The sequence below is a fragment of the Trypanosoma rangeli genome (assembly GCF_003719475.1).
Source record: "Trypanosoma rangeli strain AM80 chromosome Unknown Tra_15.4_contig_00355, whole genome shotgun sequence".
Lineage (NCBI taxonomy): Eukaryota > Euglenozoa > Kinetoplastea > Trypanosomatida > Trypanosomatidae > Trypanosoma > Trypanosoma rangeli.
This window is the reverse complement of record NW_021706099.1, coordinates 1-19,295: the sequence shown is the minus strand read 5'-3', so window position 1 is coordinate 19,295 and position 19,295 is coordinate 1. Positions and strand designations below refer to the sequence as shown.

Genomic DNA, 19,295 nt, shown 5'->3' with positions numbered 1-19,295 from the left:
CGAATCGGTGACTGAATGCGGGCCAATATTTATCACCGCGACCACAGGACGCCCATCGGGCATCTTGGAGCACCCCACTGTCCACGCATAAGTAGAACCTCGAATCGGGGCAGCAGCGGCGTACAAAAGCATGTCCGCGCCGGACACACCCGTCGTGTGGTGGGAGCTGGGTATTTCAAAATTACCGCATAATGTTCCAGCCGAAAAATTTGGAAGAACCAATTGTCCCCTCACCGGTTTAACGTGGAGACGATCCATATGCAGCTTGATGGCTCGGGGAAACATCTGATTCAAGATGATGGACTTTTTTTCGGCCGTAAGAACATCCTGCTGGCGGCACACACAGGTTCCCCCTTCCATGTCCGGGCGGGACTCTCCCGCAGCGGTGCAGTACCTGGAAGCATTGTTCATGTCCTCCGAGAAGACCTTAAAACGGATGGGCGCCCAGTCAGACACAGAGGCAGTCGACACCTGCGTCCCGTCACGCTCCTGCCTCGACAGCTTGAGCTCTACCACGATCGTGGGGGGTCCAACCTTGTTTGAAAGTTCATCAAAGATGCATCACTGCTCGACATGGGCAAGAGCCACATAGGCGCAGCAGAAGGGGCTGCAAGGTCTATTTCATCCCTTTCTATTTTCTCACTTGGACTTGATACAGTACAATTTCACTGCCTCCATGCTGAAAACTTAAATTGCTTAGAAAAAGTAAATAGATTAAACACTTGTGGTGGGCCCAACAAACTATGACAACAGTGAGTTATAACAGCCGCGTAAACACAACCGAAATACAACAGCAAGGGATCAACCTGGCGTCTTTTTCATGCTGGAAAGATGATCTTCATATAGGCGTCTTTATTCGCTTTTCAGCTACTGATGGAAAAATACACTCTGATTGACTGATAGCGTTCAGCTTTTTCACTTATTTTCCTTTTGTGCCGTCCTTGACGTCATCAAAAGAAAGTTGTATTGGCAGCCACCGCTTCTCTCCTTAGTGCATAAATTCTTCCGATAAAGGCTTTCATTTTACTAATAGGATCACATTTGATGCTTTTTCTTTTTCATCGTTGACCCAATTTTTTCTTCAAAACACGTATTGGAATTTCTCACTTCCTTGCTTTGACTGACTCTACTAACAATATATGCAGGAGTATCGCACCTTCATCAGTGTGTGTGTGTGTGTGTATGTGAATAACGTTACCTTCCTCCCAGTGAATGCCAAGACGTTGAGAGACCAGCACCACCATTGCATTCAAAAAGTCACACTCTTTGAGGCCCACGGTATACCTAATACTTTGACGTTGACGGTTTTCCTTTCGTCTGCCACCTTAAGTGTCACACATCGCAAGTAAAGGTGGGACATCCTTAGCGTTTGTCATTCCAAAAAAAAAAAAACCACAAACCAGGCGATATAATCCCTCCTGAGTCCGTCCACACCGTTTGAAACTTCACAACATTGAGCTGACCATTAAAAACAAAGCCCAGATATCTGGGTTTCCAAAACATAAAAAAAACATAACAACGATAGGCACATACATCATAATTAGGCGCCCGATCGCTTCGTTCCCCCAGTTTATTATCCTACAACCTCAAATCTCTCCTGAGGCTACTACTTTTCCAAGCACTGAAGAAGAAAATTCCAAGAAATGTTTCTTGACTCACCATATTTTCGATTGATAACATCGTTAACAATATCACGAAGCCGTGAAAAGCATGCAAGGTTCCGTTTTCCTTCAGCCTCTTCAAGAAGAGACAGCTTTATGGGATACAATATGCCTGGACCATATGAATACAATAAGTTCATATAGTCAAAGTAAATATCATTCAATGGAAGGACGTTTTTAAAACGACACCAATTCAGATGAAATAGTGAGCCTACTTCACCAAGACCCACCATTTCGGCGTGTGCAAAGGATCGAACCCCTCTACATGGTGGCGGACATTCTATGCTTAAATAGAGAGAATTAACAACCAATTCTTCAAACAATTTTAGCCTTTTCCATTCTCTTAAACATTCTCGATGAAGTAACACAGCTCCGCTACTTGGGAGATGCTGAGAGAGATAAACAAGAGCACGTGTAGATGCAGACGTTTGCTCCTTCAATAATGACATGTAAGACTGAAGAGATCCCATCTCGCTCATCAAGGATTCAGCTCTCCTTTTCAAGTCCGCGTAAGTTGTTGTAATCTCAAGGTTCGGCCCGCCTAACTCGTTATGCACTGTTCGTGGAAATGATAATCCAGAAGAAAATCCTCTTTCAGAGACCCTATTTGTGGCCTGGCGGTGTATGAAAGTTGTTGACCGTGCTTCTGCTCCGTTCTCCAAATTTTGAATAAAGTCACCTGTATTAGAAGTGAAACCGTGCCCTACATAAGTTGTTCCTATTGCAGCTAGCGGGGTTCTCTGCAACACGATTTTCTGAATTTCACGAAGCGGGAAGTTGCTATAAGTGTATATTGCAGTGGCCGAATTGGCAGCGAGAAGGGCCCTCCACAATGAAAGCGAATTGGCCTCCTCCCTCCAAATTTGGCAAACACCAGCACAAGCAAGGAGGTCCTTCGCTGGCAAAAAAGGAAGCACAGAATCAACAAACGAAGTTACAAATGGGCGGCGGCGTCGCCTTGCGGGCGGCGGTGGGGGTTGCCCCTGGGCTGCCGGCATGCTCGCCTCTATGGGGGCGCCCCTTTTGGTATGATTTTCCTTGTTGTTCAGCCTTTTTTTTTTTTTCGTTTAACACGGCCTTTTTCTGGAAAGCAAGGTACGAACAATCGACAAAGAGAAAAAGAGGGTCAGACTTCGTTGGGCGCCGAAAAACCCGCGCCAACAGCGTGGCGGCACGCGCGCCGAAGGCGGCAGCAAAGAGAAAAGGCGGGAGGGCACAGCATTGGGAGGGGCAAGGTCACAAGCGCGGCTTCCGCGCAACCGGCGGATTGGGACCGTCCCTCTCGCCTTTTTGATTTTTTGGCGGGCCTTCCCCGGTCTTTATCAGGGGTCACGGTCGTTTCTGTTCGGGATGGTTTCTGTCTGGCGGAGAAACTTTGGTCCTTGTTTTTGGGAAGCTGCTGTTGATATATATATATATATAATAATATTTCATTGGTTAGGCCTCGAGTGTGCATTAGCTTCTTATTTTTTTGGCGGGGTTTTGTTTGATATTTCCTGTAAGAATGCCGCCGGACCAAAGACAAGAATTCTCTCAGTACGTTTCCGAGATTGGTCGTGTATAACGCCTGAATGTGGCCGATCGGATAGAGGTACTAGCTCGGCATCAAAGCCGTGCCTGGCATTATTTTATTGGCTCTGTGACTTTTTCCACAGCAAGTGTGATGCTTGTGTTTAAATTGTGGGGTCCCCGTCACATATTTAAGAATAGTATTTACTATGCGGGGCCATTGCCGCCGGCCATAGGCATGGGGGTGGCACTTTATGTTATAGTCTATACCTGCCGCGGTATGCTTATGAGGAATCAAATTTGTACTATGATGGAGGATTATGAGTATGAACTGAAGCGCATCAATGCACATCACTGTGAAGAAGGTGTTACACAGCTTACATGGTTATAATTTGTAACAGATCAATTGAAACAAAGTTTGGAATATAGATTGGATTTTAAGAAACTTCGGGAAGTGTAAATTTTTGTTTTTATTCTACTCTTTCGGAACACTTTATGAAGCTTTTGGGGGAATACAGGGTGACGTTTCTGATAATAATAGTAATAATAATAAAAAAAAAAATAATAATAATAAACTTGTTTACTGCACTAATTTTGCATTTTTTTTGTGCTTTATTTCTTTTATTTTTTTTAAATTAATTAATAATCACAAGATTGATAGTGGAGGTGACAATGGACCTGCAGCATGAGAATAGTGTTGCTCTTCGTTTTGAGAGGGTCATTGCATATTTTTTGGATGGAATTCCTAGGCCTTTTCTAGAAATTGTTCCGGATTTGGGTTATGCTGTGACGTTTGACTTCTTTTCAGTGGGGGTTACACCAGACTACACGGGTCTAACAGAATCAGTTGTCTTCCCCGAGGTTCTAGAAAGTCAGTTATTTGAGCCTGTTTGTTCATGTTATTGTATTGCTTCAACACCTAGTTCGAGAATTGGATCCCATTATTCTCCATATATTGGGACCTTTCGCTTCAATGGGAAGGGAATATATTTTCAAAAAAAAGAGTCTGGTTTTAAGCAGAGCGTTGTGAGGATTCCCGCTGAAACTTGCGAGGAAAGGGGTACAATGTCATCAAAATCCGATCGAGAATTGCGAACTTCGCTATTTATTGATTTTTATGTGAAAATTATGGCAGACCATTTAGTTCATGACATAGGAAGTCTAAGACGTATTGTTATTTTGGCAACCCAAGGTATGACAGCAAAATACAAGGATGCAGTTGAACAAGTAGTGACTGAGCTCAAGAGACTTTACATCAGAGCCTGCAGCCAGGCAGTGTATCAATACATGGCTCAAAATATGCAATTTCGTCGAATTATATCAGCTTTACGCTTAAGTGAGACAGAGAATTACTGTTTGACTTCCAAAAAGATTTTGACAGCTGAGGATGCATGTTTTGAACTAGCTTTGCATTTCAAATTATCTATTACTCTTTTAAAGGATTCATTGCCATGGAACAAGCGAACTCATCGTTTTTTTACAAGTCTTCAAGAGTTATGGGTGAATCACTTTGATAAACTGGTTATATTTGACATTTCTACGAATCAATGGAGAACAAATGCGGATTCATTTCTAGCTCAACTTGGATGCTCAATGAGAGCTGCGTTTACGCGGATAAGAATTGAATTTTACACTCAGTTAGAAATGCTTTTATTTAGCGAAATTTTGGGATCGAGAGAATTTATTTTCTTGGATTATCAGACGTTCAAGGAGAGTGAACTACGACGCATATTTTTAGCCGTACGGATATTTCTTGTCAACCGAATTCGGACTTCTATTATTGAAGCACTGAAGGATTTAGTGTATTTTTTCACGACCGTTGAAGATGGTGTTATACCACTTTCAAGAGCACGCAAAATTCCGCTGATTGAGATTCAGCTTACGGTTAGTGATTCTGGTTTACCATGCTCACCTTCTTTTGCCGCGTTGCGCTTTGGTCTTGTTGATCTATTAGATGAGTTGCTTGATAGTTGTAATAATCTTCCCACCCCAGAGTCTGTCATTATGCGAACTCTTGATTTTCAAAGGTGCACGTTGAACTCATTTGGTGCGGAGGAATTGTCTTTAAAAGGCGTTCTAATTAATTCTCTTGATGTTGCAGGGTCTCGAATTGAGGAATTGACAAGAAAATATACCCGTTTTTCAACTTTACCCCTAATAAATGGAGCGTACTTCACGCGTGCCAAGGATACAATTGTTCAAGATCAGGTTTATTTACTTCGTGAAACTATTGCAAAAATTACAAAGACTTCCCCAGATGTTGTGGTTTCTGGTTCTATTGCCATAAATTGTACTGAGGTGAAAAAATGGTATGTGGAACACTGGACAAGGTATTTGGAAAAATATTTGGAAGCACTAAAAAAAGATCTATTTTCATACATTACAAAAGCTGTGGAGGGATTTCGTTGCTACAATACGTGCTTAAATAAGGAGCCAAAGACCGTTGAAGAGTTGGAGGAGTTTTTCCATGTTGTATCTTATACTGAATCCCGATCAAATGATGTTAAAATGAAAGATTGCAATCAGGTGATAGAATGGTTTCATTGTTTAGAGACTCTTCAAATACCAGTGGATACTCAACTTTATGCTGCAGCATTGGATTTGATGCGGTGCCCAAATGAACTGATGCAGCTAGCTTTAAAATCTCGCGAAGTATGTACAAAAAGCAAACCGTTTATTATAGAAAAATTGAGCGAATTTCGAAACGCTATAAAAAGACACGTAACAACGATAGGTGATGGAGTTGCAGAGCTACTGGGTTTATTTAATCTTGACGTAAGCGACATAGCCGCGCAAACTTGCGAGGAACTTCGGGCTCTTGTCGATAAGGTCTTGAAGGGATTTGAACACATCACATATTGTGAAAAATCACTGGAAATTGAAGAAGTTGATTCTTTTGAAGATTTTTTTCCTATATTACGTACCTTTGATGTATTGGAGCAGTTTTGGAATACTATTTTTGACTCAACTACCGTTAGAGACTATTACAATCAGCCCATTAATATGCTGAATGCCACACAAATGATTGACCATGTTCGATGTTGTCGACGCCTTCTTCGCCATTCTACACGTGGTCTTCGTGCCTATCCAGGATTGGTGCGGCTTGGTCGTCAACAAGAGCACGTATTAGCGGAATTTGAATGTTTGGAAGGGATTCTCACACGTATTACAGCACCAGGACTTCGCAAGAATCACTGGAAAGAAATCTCGCGTATTCTTGGAAAGGATACAAAGACGAACATACAAATAGATGCTAGTTCACCATTGCAGTTGCTGCTAGAGGCTGGGATTAAGGACCACTTTGATGCATTGAAACAAATAGTGGATCAGGCTAGTGTTGATTTTGAAGCTGAAGCTTCCTTAGAGCGAATGAAAAGTGAGGCAAAAAGGACTCGTTTTGTATTTTACACTGTTGAAGGAACTGAGGGTATTTTGGCCTTATCTCCTTTATGTAGGGATTCTATATCTTCGCGATTGGAGAGTTTTTTGCTTGATTTAAGGGTGCTGCATCATCAGGTTTCTGTAAGTCAATATGTAATTAATTCCATTAATGAATGGGAGTCAGCTGTCGAAAGAATGCTAATTACATTAGCAAATTGGACTGAAATTGAATATGAATGGATGGAAGTGATGTATTTTGGCATGACTCTTGATGAGATAAGCGAGGGTGAGACCCCTGCAATTGGAGGACGTGAATGGAAATTTTTGCATGAGAAAGTAGGCTCAATCAACGGTATTTTTAGTGTTTTGTCGACGGCGTTGCAAAAAACTCAATATACTCTTTTTACCGCCATGATACAGGAAAATATACAGGAGCAACTTACTTTGGCGGCCACTATTTTGAGTGATATTCGAAAAGTGGTTAGGGGTTTATTAGATGCAAAACGAGAGTCCTTTCCAAGGTTTTATTTTTTGAGTGATGGAGAGCTGAGCTCTTTTCTTTCTGTACTTGAGCCTGCACGATTGTTGCGTCTGCTTTCAAAAATGTACAGTTGTGTTTGTGATGCTGGAGTTGAGGAAAATACAGTTACGACGTTCATTACCACAGATGGTGCAAGACTTAAGGCAGAAGTGCCAATTAAATTATCTGCCATTCCTGTTGATCGATGGATGAAGACGTTTGAAAAGACTTTGCGTTCTTCCTTGCTTCATGAACTACAAGCGTCTGTCGAAAACCACTATCATGTTGACGCCATGAATTGGTTACGTGGCTCTTGTGTCCAAATAGCGGATGTGGCTTTGCGTGTTATTCATAACCGAGATTTGTTAGAGGCTTTATCCCTTGCAGGTGGTACGGGTATTACCGCTTACGCAACGCGTTTAAAGGATCTTACGGAAGAGTATGTGCGACTTGCAGCCGCACCCATGGAACTTGGAGAACGAAAGCTTGTTTCTAGTGTCATTACCATTTTTTTATTTTTTAGACGAGAAGTACAACTGGCCATAAAAACAGGCATTCAGACAAAAGAGGCTCTTCAAAAAACATTCATATCACAAACTTTTATGGAAAACGATAATGTTTTTGTTCAAACGTTGGGGCTTCGTCTTCCTTACGGTATGGAGTTTTTGGGGAACTACACGCTTCCCGTGTTAACCCCTGAATATGTTGAAAGAGGATTGTACTCTGTTTTTATGTCTTTTGCGGCTTCATCCATTCCCATTATGATTGGGGCGCCAGCAGAGGCCGCGATGTATCAATATTGTGCCGAATTCTTGGGTCGTTTTTGGTGGTGTCTTCAGTGTCACCCAGCGCTCACCTTGGAAGGGATTGCAGAAGGTTTGCGTGGGGCCTTAGGTGTGGGTGCCGTATTTTGTTTACGGGACATAGATACCCTTGAGAAGTCTCTTATTGCGCCTATTACTAATCTCCTTCGGAGCATTGAAGTTGCGTGTCAGTTGGAAAAACAGCAGAATGATGATGCAGTTGATACAATCTCGTTTGAAATCGATGGCACAACCAAATACGTACAAAAGAATCCCTGTTTTCAGATGATTCTTACAACGACGAGTGCGGAGAAGGTCCCAACGAGTCTTTCCCTTGCCTTTCGTCCCATCCACGTTATTTCTGTAGATCTCACCGTGATTGCTCAATGCGCACTTCATGTGTTTGGAGTTTCGAAGTGGATGACGGTGGGTCAAAGACTGGCCTTGATGTACGCACAGCTGATGGAGTTCTCTCCCACTATCTTTACCAAGAAAAACTTACTTGCCGTCATACGCGAAGCTATGAAAGTTAACCGGGAAACAATTATTACAAGTTTTTGTACATCATTTTTACATCAATTTTGGCAGGCAATTCAACCCAATGAGCCTTTGCAAAAGCTGGTGGAATGGAATATGTTGCATACGCTTGATATTTCACAGGATTCATGGGAAGATGCACTGACTCAAGTGGAAACTTCCTCTGGATTTGATGCTCTTCTGGATCGTTTTACCCGCTTCATGGCAGCGAATTCTAATGTGGTGCTGGTAGGACCAGCCTATTGTGGAAAGACACGACTTTGGAGGCGTTGGGTTGGTGATTTACATCATTCTGTAATTTCCTTTCGCTTGATGAGTTGTACAGAGATTTATGGTGATGCACGTCAGCCTGGGCTGCTCAGTGCTTTAGCCAAGCAATGGAATCCGTTGTCGACTCATGCTATTGTTATCGAGGGCGCTGATTTTTCACAGGTATCTATTGCTTTTGATGCCCCTGCTTTTGCAAGGGTGCGACCGTATTCGGGACCGGACTTTATAAAGGGGTCCAGGGTACGTCTCATTGCAGTAACTTCTGAGCTTCACACTGCTAACCCTCGTGTGATGGCAGATTTTGCTCTCTTTACTGTACCAGCGCCAACTCGTTGGAAGACATTCTTTAAGGAGCTTCTTGGCACTGCGCCAAGCTATCACACGGGTGTGGTTTATCCTGTTATGGTAACTCTGATTGACTACATCCTTGACACGCATCAAACGATTGAGCGGAGGCCTGCATCGTATGAAAATCTGTTTGCCGTGGCTTCCAGGTGCTCTCAGCTGTACAAAAAGTGGTACACTTATGCGAAATCACGTTGTGTGGGTCGTGAAGAATGGATTAGTGACCGGACTTTTGCTTTGCAGTGCGCTGTTTTTGCAGTCTGCTGGTCTCTCGGATGGCGCTTACCTGAGAAGGAGCGTCATGTGTTACAAAAGGCGCTTGAAAAGTTTCAGTCGAGGCTAAACCGAGTAGCCAAAGAGAATGGTTTTGCGGAAGATGTGCTGCCACCACTGGAGGATGATATATTGCTTTACATTGCGACGCCTGTTGGCTGGAGAAAGATAGATAAAACGGCGACTGCAACATCTGAGGTTGGATTTACGCCTATGTGGGCGCGGAAATGGGATGGCTTGACTACGTACCAGTGTACATGGTCGCACTTTTTTTCATTTGCCTCTCGTGAGACAACCCTAACCGCATTGGAATATTTGATTGATGCTGGTCAGTCGGTGTTAATTGTCGGAGGCCACGGGCAGGGTAAATCTACTATACTGCGGCAAATGGGATGTAACGAGCGGTGGGTGCATCAGCTTGTCTGTAACAGTACCGCGTGCAGAGCTGTTGAGATCACTGAGGCCTTGCTACAGAGAATGACATTGCGTCAGTCCAAGAGGTATGGACCTTCTATTGGACGAAAGCTGATACTCTGTGTAGACGATGCAAATCTTTCCGTGGAAGGCGGTTCATCACCTGTTATGCATCTCTTCTCCTTTATTAATCGCTTTTCCGCGATCTGTACACCCTCACGGGGCTACATTCCCATCGACGACGTCGTTTGTACGGGGGCAGCAACTCCAGAGTTATCCTACGACGTGGCAGTAGAGAATGCTGTAGTGCAACTTCGACTACCAGAGCTTGAGGATGCCGAGGTTGTGGGGTCAGTGCAAAAACTTTTTGAAGTCGTCTGTATGGGACGGCGCGGGGTAACCGTTTCTGCTGACATCAGTGCATTTATTGCTGCTGCTCAACTTCTTGCCATACGACGGATGCCCAGTGAACTGGTGGGTCAGCTGGCAAAAGATGATGCTGAGGTCACCTTGCCAGTAAACAGCGACGAGGAGGACGACATGCTTCAGCAACGCGAGTCCTGGAGCAGTTTTGGGTTTAACCTGATCAATAGGGCCCGCACCTCGTACGTGCACCTCTTTCTAAAAATATCTGATCGAGCTTTGCGTTTTCTTGCTAACGCGTGGGATGATGCCGTGACGGCAAGAATTATGTTTAACTCTGTGTACGCCTTTTACGTAAACATGATTGACAATAATGAAGGACAAGAGGAGTTTGAGTCTGATCTAATGAAACTGGCCAACACCAGCTTGAAAAATTGTTTTGGAGGTGATTCTGTCTCGTTTAATGCGGTGGAAGAGGAGATTGCGGTGGAGGATCAGGAGGGTGGTGGGGCGGATATGCCGCCCTGCACCAGCGCGACTGTGCAAGGTTGGATGCGGGTGTATAAAGAGGCCTTAGAGTCTAACTTGATTGAGGAGCCGCTTGACATCGACACTCGCAGCAGTATTATTTTTTCTCCGCCCCCCTTACCACAGCGGAGAATGACTGAAACGTTACCTGGTGTAGTGCTGACTCCACGTCTGGCGCACGCAGATTACTTGCCGCTGTGGATGTCACGGACAATTTTAGTTCTTCATCAATACCTGCGGCAGCGCCAGACGCACGTGGCGCTTGTTGGAAGATACGATAGCGGCATTCGTCGCGCTCTGCATGTGTGGGGCTCGTCGATGCGTACCCACATAGCATTCCTTCGTGAAAACTATGCTGACGATGATGCGGATGGACGGTTCAAAAAAGATCTTGTTGAGATCATAGAACACACCTGCAGACATGAAGGCAGGTTGCTTGTGTTTGTGCCTAGCTGTGTTTTGGGGCTCACGTGGCCGATGGGTATGCTGGATGGGATCGTGCGGGGTGGTGACATCACACCTCTCTTTGCGTTGGAAGGTTTATTTTTTCTCTTGCACGGTAGACGGGGTGTGCGGCGGGGCTCTAGTGGGTTGGCGCCGGCTGAGTTTGCTGAGCTGAAGCAGCGCATCAGCAAGCGGCTATGCATTGTGACACATATATTGAGTTACGAGGAACTTAAGCGCCTAGGCGACACAGTTCCCTTAGTCTCCTCCATGATTCCTGTCTCCTTGCGGGCGCAGGAGATGTTGTGGGAACTCGTGCACGAACTCTTACAAACCGAAGAGGCGAATCGTCAGGTGATATATGAAGCTGTGGTGCAGGGCGGTAGTCTTGGTCGCAGCGTCCAACCGATGCCGCTGGGTCCGCTAAATTTGGCCGGGCGTTCCCTGACACACTTCTTGTGCGACATCTTCAATGTCATGAAAACGGAGCTTAACCTGGAGGTGGAGCAGCTGCTGGAGTTTGGGTTTCAGACACAACGGCTTCGCTACTTCCTCGAGCGACTCCGACGCGAGGCTGCCCAGTCACGGCAGATCACTGAATTGCCCACCGCCATCCGTGCCAAGATGAAGGAGTACAAGGAATGTTTTGAACAGAGGGCGGAGTCGGCGCAGGCGGAGATTCAGCGACAAATAAAAAGGCTCCGCACACGCGCAAAGAAGGAAGAAAATCACATGCTGCGTCATCAAAGTTTGGCAGCCCGTTTTCGCCAGGATGCAGAAAAGACAGGGGCACTTATCATGCATGAGGAGGAGAACATTCAAACTCAAACGGGGAGCATGACTTTGACGCTCACCACCATGGGGTCCCGCTTAGCCGCTGTGAAGCTTTCTCAGATTAAGCAATTTGGTAAGCTTCCACCTCCTCCAAAAGGCGTATTGCTGATGAGGGCGGTGTGCAAGGTTGTTGGCGAGGAACTGCATGCGTCGAGCGGAAAGGAATTGTGGGAGAGCGGCAAGGCAATCGTCACTTCCCAAAAATTTATTTCAAGGTTGCTGGCAGTGTCGCCTGGGACGATAAAGTATGAGTCCTTCGCGCAGCTTCATGCCTCCCTGCAGGAGGTGTGTTATACCGAAATTTCTCCATATGCAGGCGCAATTGCGGATTACATCTTGGCTCTTATAGAGTCCTCGCGCCTTGGCGAGACGATGAAGGAGACAGATGAACGGTTGAGGGAGATGCGTCTGGACCACTTCGATGCGCTCAGCAAAGCCGACACGGCTGAGCGGCGGGCGCAAAAAATCTCAAAAAGGCTGGAGGAGGGCCGCACGGAGGTGGCGTGTCTGCTGAGGCGCTCTGAGGAGATGGATGCAATGAAGAACGATGGTATTCAGCGTCAAGGCGCTCTAGTCTTGCTTTCCGACATTGTGGATGGATTTAGTTCCTTTCATTCACCGGATCAAACAATCGCACAAGATGTATTTGCCGAAAAGGGAGAAGGATCTGTGATCATGGTGGCTGCCTACCGTGCCTTCTTTGCTATGCTTCCAATAGAGGAGCAGACACGACGATTTTGTCAACTGCACGGCCTCCTGAGTGCCTGGGGTATTGAGGCACCAACCAACCTTGACGATCCCATGGTCTCGTTGCTCTTTCGCAGTATAAAAGACATGACAAACAACGCACTAATGTCGATGTGTTCTAACAGTGAACGGCTGTGCGTGGGCGCTCTACTACAAAGGACACATTTTTACTGGCCTTTTTTTGCTGGAGTGACTCCGGCGTTTGAAGGCGTGGTACAGCACTACCTTAATATTATGTGCGGTGGATGCATTGTGGCATCGGCGTTGAACGGGGGATTTACGAAGAATTTGCTGGAAGCGGCAACGCAAGGTGATGGATTGTTGATCTGTGACGCCTCCGTATCCTTTGTGCTGCATGAGCTGCGTCCTTTGCTGGCGCTTCAGCCAATTCTGCGCGAGGCGATGGTGCACAACCAACCGGTAAGGATCTCTCTCTTTGGCGAAAACGTGGAGGTGCTGCCGTCCTTTTACGTGGTGTGCGTCTCCTCCTCCAGGGTGACATGTGACAAGCAGGGCAGTCTGGCGTCGCGGTTTATGACTATCACGAACTTTTATTTCACACCTGATGTGAACAATCTGGTGCAGACAGCTCTGCTGCAGAGTCCGCTTACTAGAAACGAGGTAGAGGAGAAATACTTTGGGAATGCGCCCGGCGAAGACGAACATCCTATTGACGTCTACAGTGAAGCCTACAGTGAAGCGTTGCATGAGGCGCGTGCGCTGCTTTGCGAGGATCTCGACACACTAACAGGATCCAATGGCCGTAAGGTTGAGCGCCTTGGTGTGCTGGTCAAAGTCCTGAGTAACTACCAAGTACGGGTGCAGCGTGCAGAAGCACATCATCATAGTAGGGAGAAGCGATTGCAGGAGTCATGGAAATATATGAGGCAGGCCATCTGTTCCGTCGAGCGGTCGCTGAGGGTGATTGAGGTGGGTATTCTTGGTAGGTGCTGGGAATCGCGTAAGCTTGAACCCTTTATTCTAAGCGCATCGGAGCTACTGCGACCCTATCAATCACGCATCTCACCCCACTCCTTTGAGATGCTTACAGAATTGCACAAGGAATTCTACGCCACGGTCAATTTTGTGGATAGAGTGGTGCAGGTGATGGGGTGCGGCTGGCCATGCGAGTTTCGTGGGATTTTTGCGTGGTATATCCTCTCAGGTGTAATCGTTCACTGCGATGTTATTCTGCGGCTACGTGGGCAATTGTACTCCCCGCTGGTTATTCTGTTTAACACGGAGCAGTACAGGGTTTTGCATTGCATCCTGGATCGTGGCAGTAACGTCGTTGATGAAAAGTACGTGCGCAACGTGTACGCAGAATCCTCCGACGCCGTGCTCAGAAATGTCATTGGCGACTTTACATCCTCTACTAACAATACCTCGGATTTTCGTGCGTGGATCGAGGGCGACGGGGTTCGTGGGGCAGATGAGTTGGTTCGTAACTTCTTCTATTCCTGGGCAAAGCTGAACTACACGGCGTGCGAGTTAGTAGCCTCACAGCTCTACAATGCGTTTCTCTTTTCCGTGAAGGAGCAGAACAGTGAGGGGGAGAGTGAGGTGAGCACTCTGTATGACTACGTGGGGAATACGCCTGCTACGGTGCACTCCCTGGAGGAGTGGCTGCGGTTCAGCCTAGGCGCCTGCCTGCCGCTCTGCCTGCTGTCAACGAGTTTGCAGGACACCGTAAAACACTACGAGGGATACTTCAAGGCAGAGAAATTGTCCTGTCGCTTTTGCCGTGTTTCAACACCGGAGGAAGTGGATCAGTTGATGGAGACGGTCTCCGTCTGCTTCCGTACCGGTCTAGCGGAACAAGGGCGGGGTCACTGCATCATGGTTGCGTTGGCAGTCCCTGAGCTCGCTTTTGAGCAGGCGGTATTCATTCAGTCTCTCGCCACACACCTCTCGCGCTACTGCAGATACGGTGTGTGGGACTCCGCACGGAAGGGAAGTACAGCGCGTTCCCCAGTGCTCCTGTGCTTTGTCTTGTGGGGTTATCTAAACAACGAAACGGACGGATGCAACTTGACGAGGCAAAATGATGCGTGTGCGCAGATGCTGGAGGAGTGGTGTCTCATGCTGACACAGGAAACATCATTCCCTCGCTTTTATTTACTTTCCCTACTACAGGACGAGAGGATTTTCTCGCCATGGAAGCGGGAAGGCACGACATTGGTGTTTGAAGGGCCTGCTTCTTGGTCTACTGGTGAAGAAAAGAAAGGTGCCCCTTGGCGAAGTGGCAGTCGCACGTCAGCATATGTTAAAATGTCAAACATCATTGAACTGCATACAGGCCTTGTTGGTGGACAAGTTATGCTGCAGAGCTTGTGGAAGAAGAATACCAGTGGCGGTGCTCTCCCCGTACAGTGGCAGGCAAACGTTGACCGTGACGATCTCACACTCATCCTGCGGATTTTGGCCAAGTGGTTGCAAACCAAAAAATACACAGATGCTGATACACGAAGACGACGGTCGCTTCGCGTTTTGACCCGGCACGATTTCAAACCCGGTGCCTTTGAGGATGCTTCACCCGCGTCGTCTCGATTGCCAGAGGCTCTTGTAGAGAAAGCGTTTAACAGGTTGGCGTTTGGGATCTATGCGGCTCGTATGGCAACCGTCAGGCTCCACTTAAGTTTGGTTGAAATGCTGCGTCAACGAGCCTTGCTGATTGCGCCCGAGGGAGGCGTTGGTGGGGAGAGAATGAATTTAAGCATCAGTGTTGCCATCGAAGAAGCCTCAAAAGCCGGGGCTTCAGAGCCGGGATTCCTGGATGAGCTTCGAAAGTCAAGCGATGACTTTTGTGCGCTCTGCATGGACGAGCCAGTTGCCGTGGCGTACCGCGAGCTGCTGGAGGTCTCACAGCAGAGTCTCATTTGCGGTGCCCGCAGCCCAGTACCTGCGTTGGTGAAGGCTGAGAGCGGCGCGGATCTGACCCCGTGCCCGGAGGGTCTAGCGACTTCGACCGTAGACTCGGAGAAGATGCCACGGGAGGACATTATTCAGTTGCTGTTTCTTTGGGAAAAAGATCACATGGAGGGACTTTTATCTAGCTTGAGGGAGAAGGGTCAGAATGCCACGGCGTCTCGCATACAAGCAGCCATGCGGCAGTTAAGCTGTTGGGTGTCTGGAGAGACACTCACCGTGTGGTTACCCGCCCTTCAACATCCACGACTGCTCCTTTACGTCTTTGCGGCGCGAGCACGGAGTCGGAGGGCAGATGAGTCCATCGGTGTTGAAATGGTGTTAGTGCTATCTAGGCGGTACAGTCTCTTGCATGACGATATTATCCTTGCTGGTGCAGCGCTTTCGAAACAATTGGAGGAGGAGGTGCTCCTGCGCACCCATTGGGACGCTACCCAGATGGCATGGAGAAAGGCCCCCAACGAAACGGAGCGGGATGATGATATTGTCTTGGCTGTAAGGTTTCAAAAGGCGTTTAGTGGAAACGCAGGAGAGGTGCCGATTAGCGTGCTATGGGAGGCGCTTCCAGGCGACAAAAGAGTGGATGGGATTTCATCTGTTGGCGGTAACGGTAGCGGCGCCTTTCTGACGGAGCAGTCAGTGGGGAATTCCCGTAAGATGCTTGGGGTGCAATCCACCTGCCCTATCCCTGTCGTATACGCGTCTGCAGCTGTTGCCGCAGAGGATGCGAAGGAGGTTGATTGGACTCCCCTCTTTGATATGACGCTGCATGTTATCTGGATGGGAATTGATAACTTGCCAATACGGCAAACGGCAACGTCGGGCGCAGGGCAATTGGCGGCGGGGGTGGACTTTTTGCCTTCGCAGTCGTCGAGACCGTCCATTGTGGAACTACCCTCGTCTACATTAAGCAACAGTTTGAGTTTTTTTGTGACGATTTCGTAGGCGTTAACGCGACGTCGCCTGCATTGTGGAGATGACCACGCATGTATGAGGGTCACTTTTGCTTGGGCAATGTAAACTATGAGTATGCGGGGGAGGGGGCAGACAGTTTCTTCCGTCTCCCCGTATTGATGTGAATACGTCTGGTGATTGCAGCGAGACGACAAAGACGAGGGATGGAGTGGGTGGATTTGAGGAAGGAAGGAGTAAGCTCCCTCTTCCTCTTCTTCCTTTTTTTTTTCTGCACGAACGTATTATCACCTTATTGCTATTATTATTTTGGTTTCCTTCCTCTGCGCTTTCGCACCTGCGTCACACCCCCTTCTCCTTCTTCTCCTTCTTCTCCTTCTCCTCCTGTCGCCACGAAGAAGAAGAGGTAGTAGCGATATTAGTGAAGGAAGGCACAGCTCTCGTTGTCTGTTACTTCCTTCTCCGTTTTATTCTATTTATCTCTCTCTCTCTCTCTTTTTTCTTTTTTTTGTTACGGCGCCTCTGCCGGTGAATCCCGCACCCTCCTCCTTTTCACCCCTACAGAAATGATGTCTCTCAAGTCGACGCTGCATACAATTGGACGTGGCTTGTACGACGCGGAGACGGTGGGTGACGCTGGTCGGACGGTCCTGCAGGCGTTGCCAGCGTGGGTGCCGTGGGTGGGCGCTGGTGCCTGCATCACAGCGTACGTTGTGACGTTTCGTGTGCGTCTTTTTATTGCCCGGTGGCGCCGTGCGGCACGGTGGCGGGTGGAGCGGAAGTACATGGCGCTAGGGTTTCTGCACGATTACGCTCAGCCTCCGGGGATGTCCTTCACGCTGGTTGGGGAGGACGAGGAGGACGAGGATGGCGAGGATGGCGACGCGACTGCCCTCAAGATGTCTGACATTGAGGAGTTTTGCTGCAGCCTTGGCATCCGCTCTCCGCGCGACGACGACCTCCTGCTGCTAGTGGAAGAGATGCTGCTTGTAGACCCCATCCCCGACGGTTGGGTGCTGTACCGCACCACCGCCGGCCTCGTGCGCTTCATGAACGTCAATACGCAGGAACTCTTCTTCTTCCACCCTGGCAAGCTCGAGGAGGAGCGGCGCATACGCGCCGAGCTGAAGCTGCGCAACAGAGTCGTCATGGAGGCGAAGTTCAACTTTTTGGGCGGCGATGAGGAAAGTGGACGCCGCAATGGAAACAATTATTCCTTTTCACTGCGGAAACAACGACATAAAAAATTCAGTGATACCTGCAATGCGTGTAGCGATAGCACAGGTGGTGGTGGGGCGACGTTAAGCTTTAGTGACGATGGCGACAATGAGGTAGACGGCAGGGATGAGCAATCAACGTTTCGGCGACTGTTTCGCTACTTCCTTGAACGTGAAGAGCGTAAGATTGAAAGGGATGTGGAGAAGAAGCTTGGGGTGTTGCCCGCCGCCGGCAGTGGCTCTCTGGGGGCGCCGCAGACAGAGAGCCGCAGCCTGCGCGTGCTTCCAGCGAACTTGGTGCACAGTAGCGCACACCTAAAGCGGGTCACCGCCAGCTGACTCCTCTCCTTCCTCTCCACCGTGCGCTTTTATCGCCACTGCGCGATGGTGCTATGGTGGCTGTGCTGGCGGACCGTTGAGGTCCTCTTTGCGGATGTGTGCCAAACATTGCAACACCGTTTTCATCAGTCCCACCCAACGGCGTAGGAGCTCTATCTTCGTGTAGTGGAACACAGTAGCAGCAGGAAGACGAATATAAGTAGAAATAACTAAAGAAGAACAGAGGACGGGTGGCCGACTGACGAGGAAACTCCATAGGGCTCGAACCCTCGTCAATTCAAAAGGTAGGGGTGGGGGAAACAGCACCAACACCAACACTGACACCAACACTAGGGTGGGTGGGGGAAAATACGAATGTAACAAATCAAACACGCAAGAAGCCAGCGGTGGATGAGGAAGGAGCCCGAGGGAAGACGACAGGGCAGGAGCAGCAGAGATTCATCAACAACGGCGACTGTTGAAAAGGAACTCCGAAAATGTGGTGAATATGGTGGTGGTGAAAGCGATAATAGTGCCGTTGTGTGGGGATGTGCGAAGGAGGAGCCATGTTTCCAAAGCTTTTATTGTTTTGTGCACAAACACGCAGTCTTAGTGTTAGTCTTACGTGCTGCTGTTGGCCGGCTGGCTTGGGTCTTCCTTCCTCCCCCAACCGAGCTGCCAATTGTGCCATTTTTTTTTTTTTGCTCCCACCTTTTTCCTTTTTTTTTTCCTTTTCGCTTTTGCACTCCTGCCATTTCCTTTCTTTACCCGCCTGCCTCACACACTCCAGCGCACACTACCGATGCCCGGCAAGGAAGTGAAGAGGGGCGCCAAGCCCGCCGCAAAGGTTGCCACGAAGCCTGCTGCCAAGGCTGCTGCGCCCTACAAGAAGGAGAAAAAGGCGGCCCCCTCGCCCTTTGTGGCGCGTCCGAAGAACTTCGGCATTGGCCACGATGTCCCGTACGCCCGCGACCTTTCTCGCTTTATGCGGTGGCCCACGTTTGTGACGATGCAGCGGAAGAAGCGCGTGCTGCAGCGCCGCCTAAAGGTGCCGCCCGCGCTCCACCAATTCACGAAGGTGCTTGACCGCTCCAGCCGCAACGAGCTGCTGAAGTTAGTGAGGAAGTACGCCCCCGAGACCCGCAGAGCCCGCAAGGAGCGTCTGTCAAAGGTGGCCGAGGAGAAAAAGAACAACCCGAAGAAGACGGTGTCGACAAAGGCCCCGCTCAGTGTCGTTACCGGCCTGCAGGAGGTGACCCGCACCATCGAGAAGAAGACCGCGCGCCTTGTG

At 48.1% G+C, this 19,295-nt stretch overlaps 5 protein-coding genes and 1 pseudogene across 5 annotated transcripts, besides 8 other annotated features; 4 read left to right on the top strand and 2 right to left on the bottom strand.

Annotated features, from left to right (window-relative positions):
* TraAM80_07909 (leishmanolysin) lies at window positions 1-411 on the bottom strand (the record flags this gene model as incomplete). Its single annotated transcript, XM_029384676.1, has 1 exon — window positions 1-411. A coding segment is annotated over one exon (411 nt), but the record flags the coding sequence as incomplete, so codon positions are not given.
* Window positions 412-1,164: 753 nt separating this feature from the next.
* Window positions 1,165-1,187: a microsatellite.
* A 419-nt stretch (window positions 1,188-1,606) lies between these two features.
* On the bottom strand, window positions 1,607-2,659 carry TraAM80_07908 (uncharacterized protein; the record flags this gene model as incomplete). The annotated part of the gene is made up of 1 exon (XM_029384675.1): window positions 1,607-2,659. One exon carries the CDS (start codon window positions 2,657-2,659, stop codon window positions 1,607-1,609), a length of 1,053 nt encoding a protein of 350 aa, XP_029235486.1.
* Window positions 2,660-3,087: 428 nt separating this feature from the next.
* TraAM80_07907 (hypothetical protein) lies at window positions 3,088-3,625 on the top strand (annotated as a pseudogene).
* A 76-nt stretch (window positions 3,626-3,701) lies between these two features.
* Window positions 3,702-3,744: a microsatellite.
* Window positions 3,745-3,769: 25 nt separating this feature from the next.
* Window positions 3,770-3,802: a sequence feature (A-rich).
* A 40-nt stretch (window positions 3,803-3,842) lies between these two features.
* On the top strand, window positions 3,843-16,502 carry TraAM80_07906 (uncharacterized protein; the record flags this gene model as incomplete). The annotated part of the gene is made up of 1 exon (XM_029384674.1): window positions 3,843-16,502. One exon carries the CDS (start codon window positions 3,843-3,845, stop codon window positions 16,500-16,502), a length of 12,660 nt encoding a protein of 4,219 aa, XP_029235485.1.
* Window positions 16,503-16,819: 317 nt separating this feature from the next.
* Window positions 16,820-16,855: a microsatellite.
* Window positions 16,856-16,906: 51 nt separating this feature from the next.
* Window positions 16,907-16,940: a sequence feature (A-rich).
* Window positions 16,941-16,965: a microsatellite.
* Window positions 16,966-16,978: a sequence feature (A-rich).
* Window positions 16,979-17,038: 60 nt separating this feature from the next.
* Window positions 17,039-18,025, top strand: TraAM80_07905 (uncharacterized protein; the record flags this gene model as incomplete). Its single annotated transcript, XM_029384673.1, has 1 exon — window positions 17,039-18,025. One exon carries the CDS (start codon window positions 17,039-17,041, stop codon window positions 18,023-18,025), a length of 987 nt encoding a protein of 328 aa, XP_029235484.1.
* A 692-nt stretch (window positions 18,026-18,717) lies between these two features.
* Window positions 18,718-18,766: a sequence feature (A-rich).
* A 40-nt stretch (window positions 18,767-18,806) lies between these two features.
* On the top strand, window positions 18,807-19,295 carry TraAM80_07904 (60S ribosomal protein L7a; the record flags this gene model as incomplete). The annotated part of the gene is made up of 1 exon (XM_029384672.1): window positions 18,807-19,295. A coding segment is annotated over one exon (489 nt), but the record flags the coding sequence as incomplete, so codon positions are not given.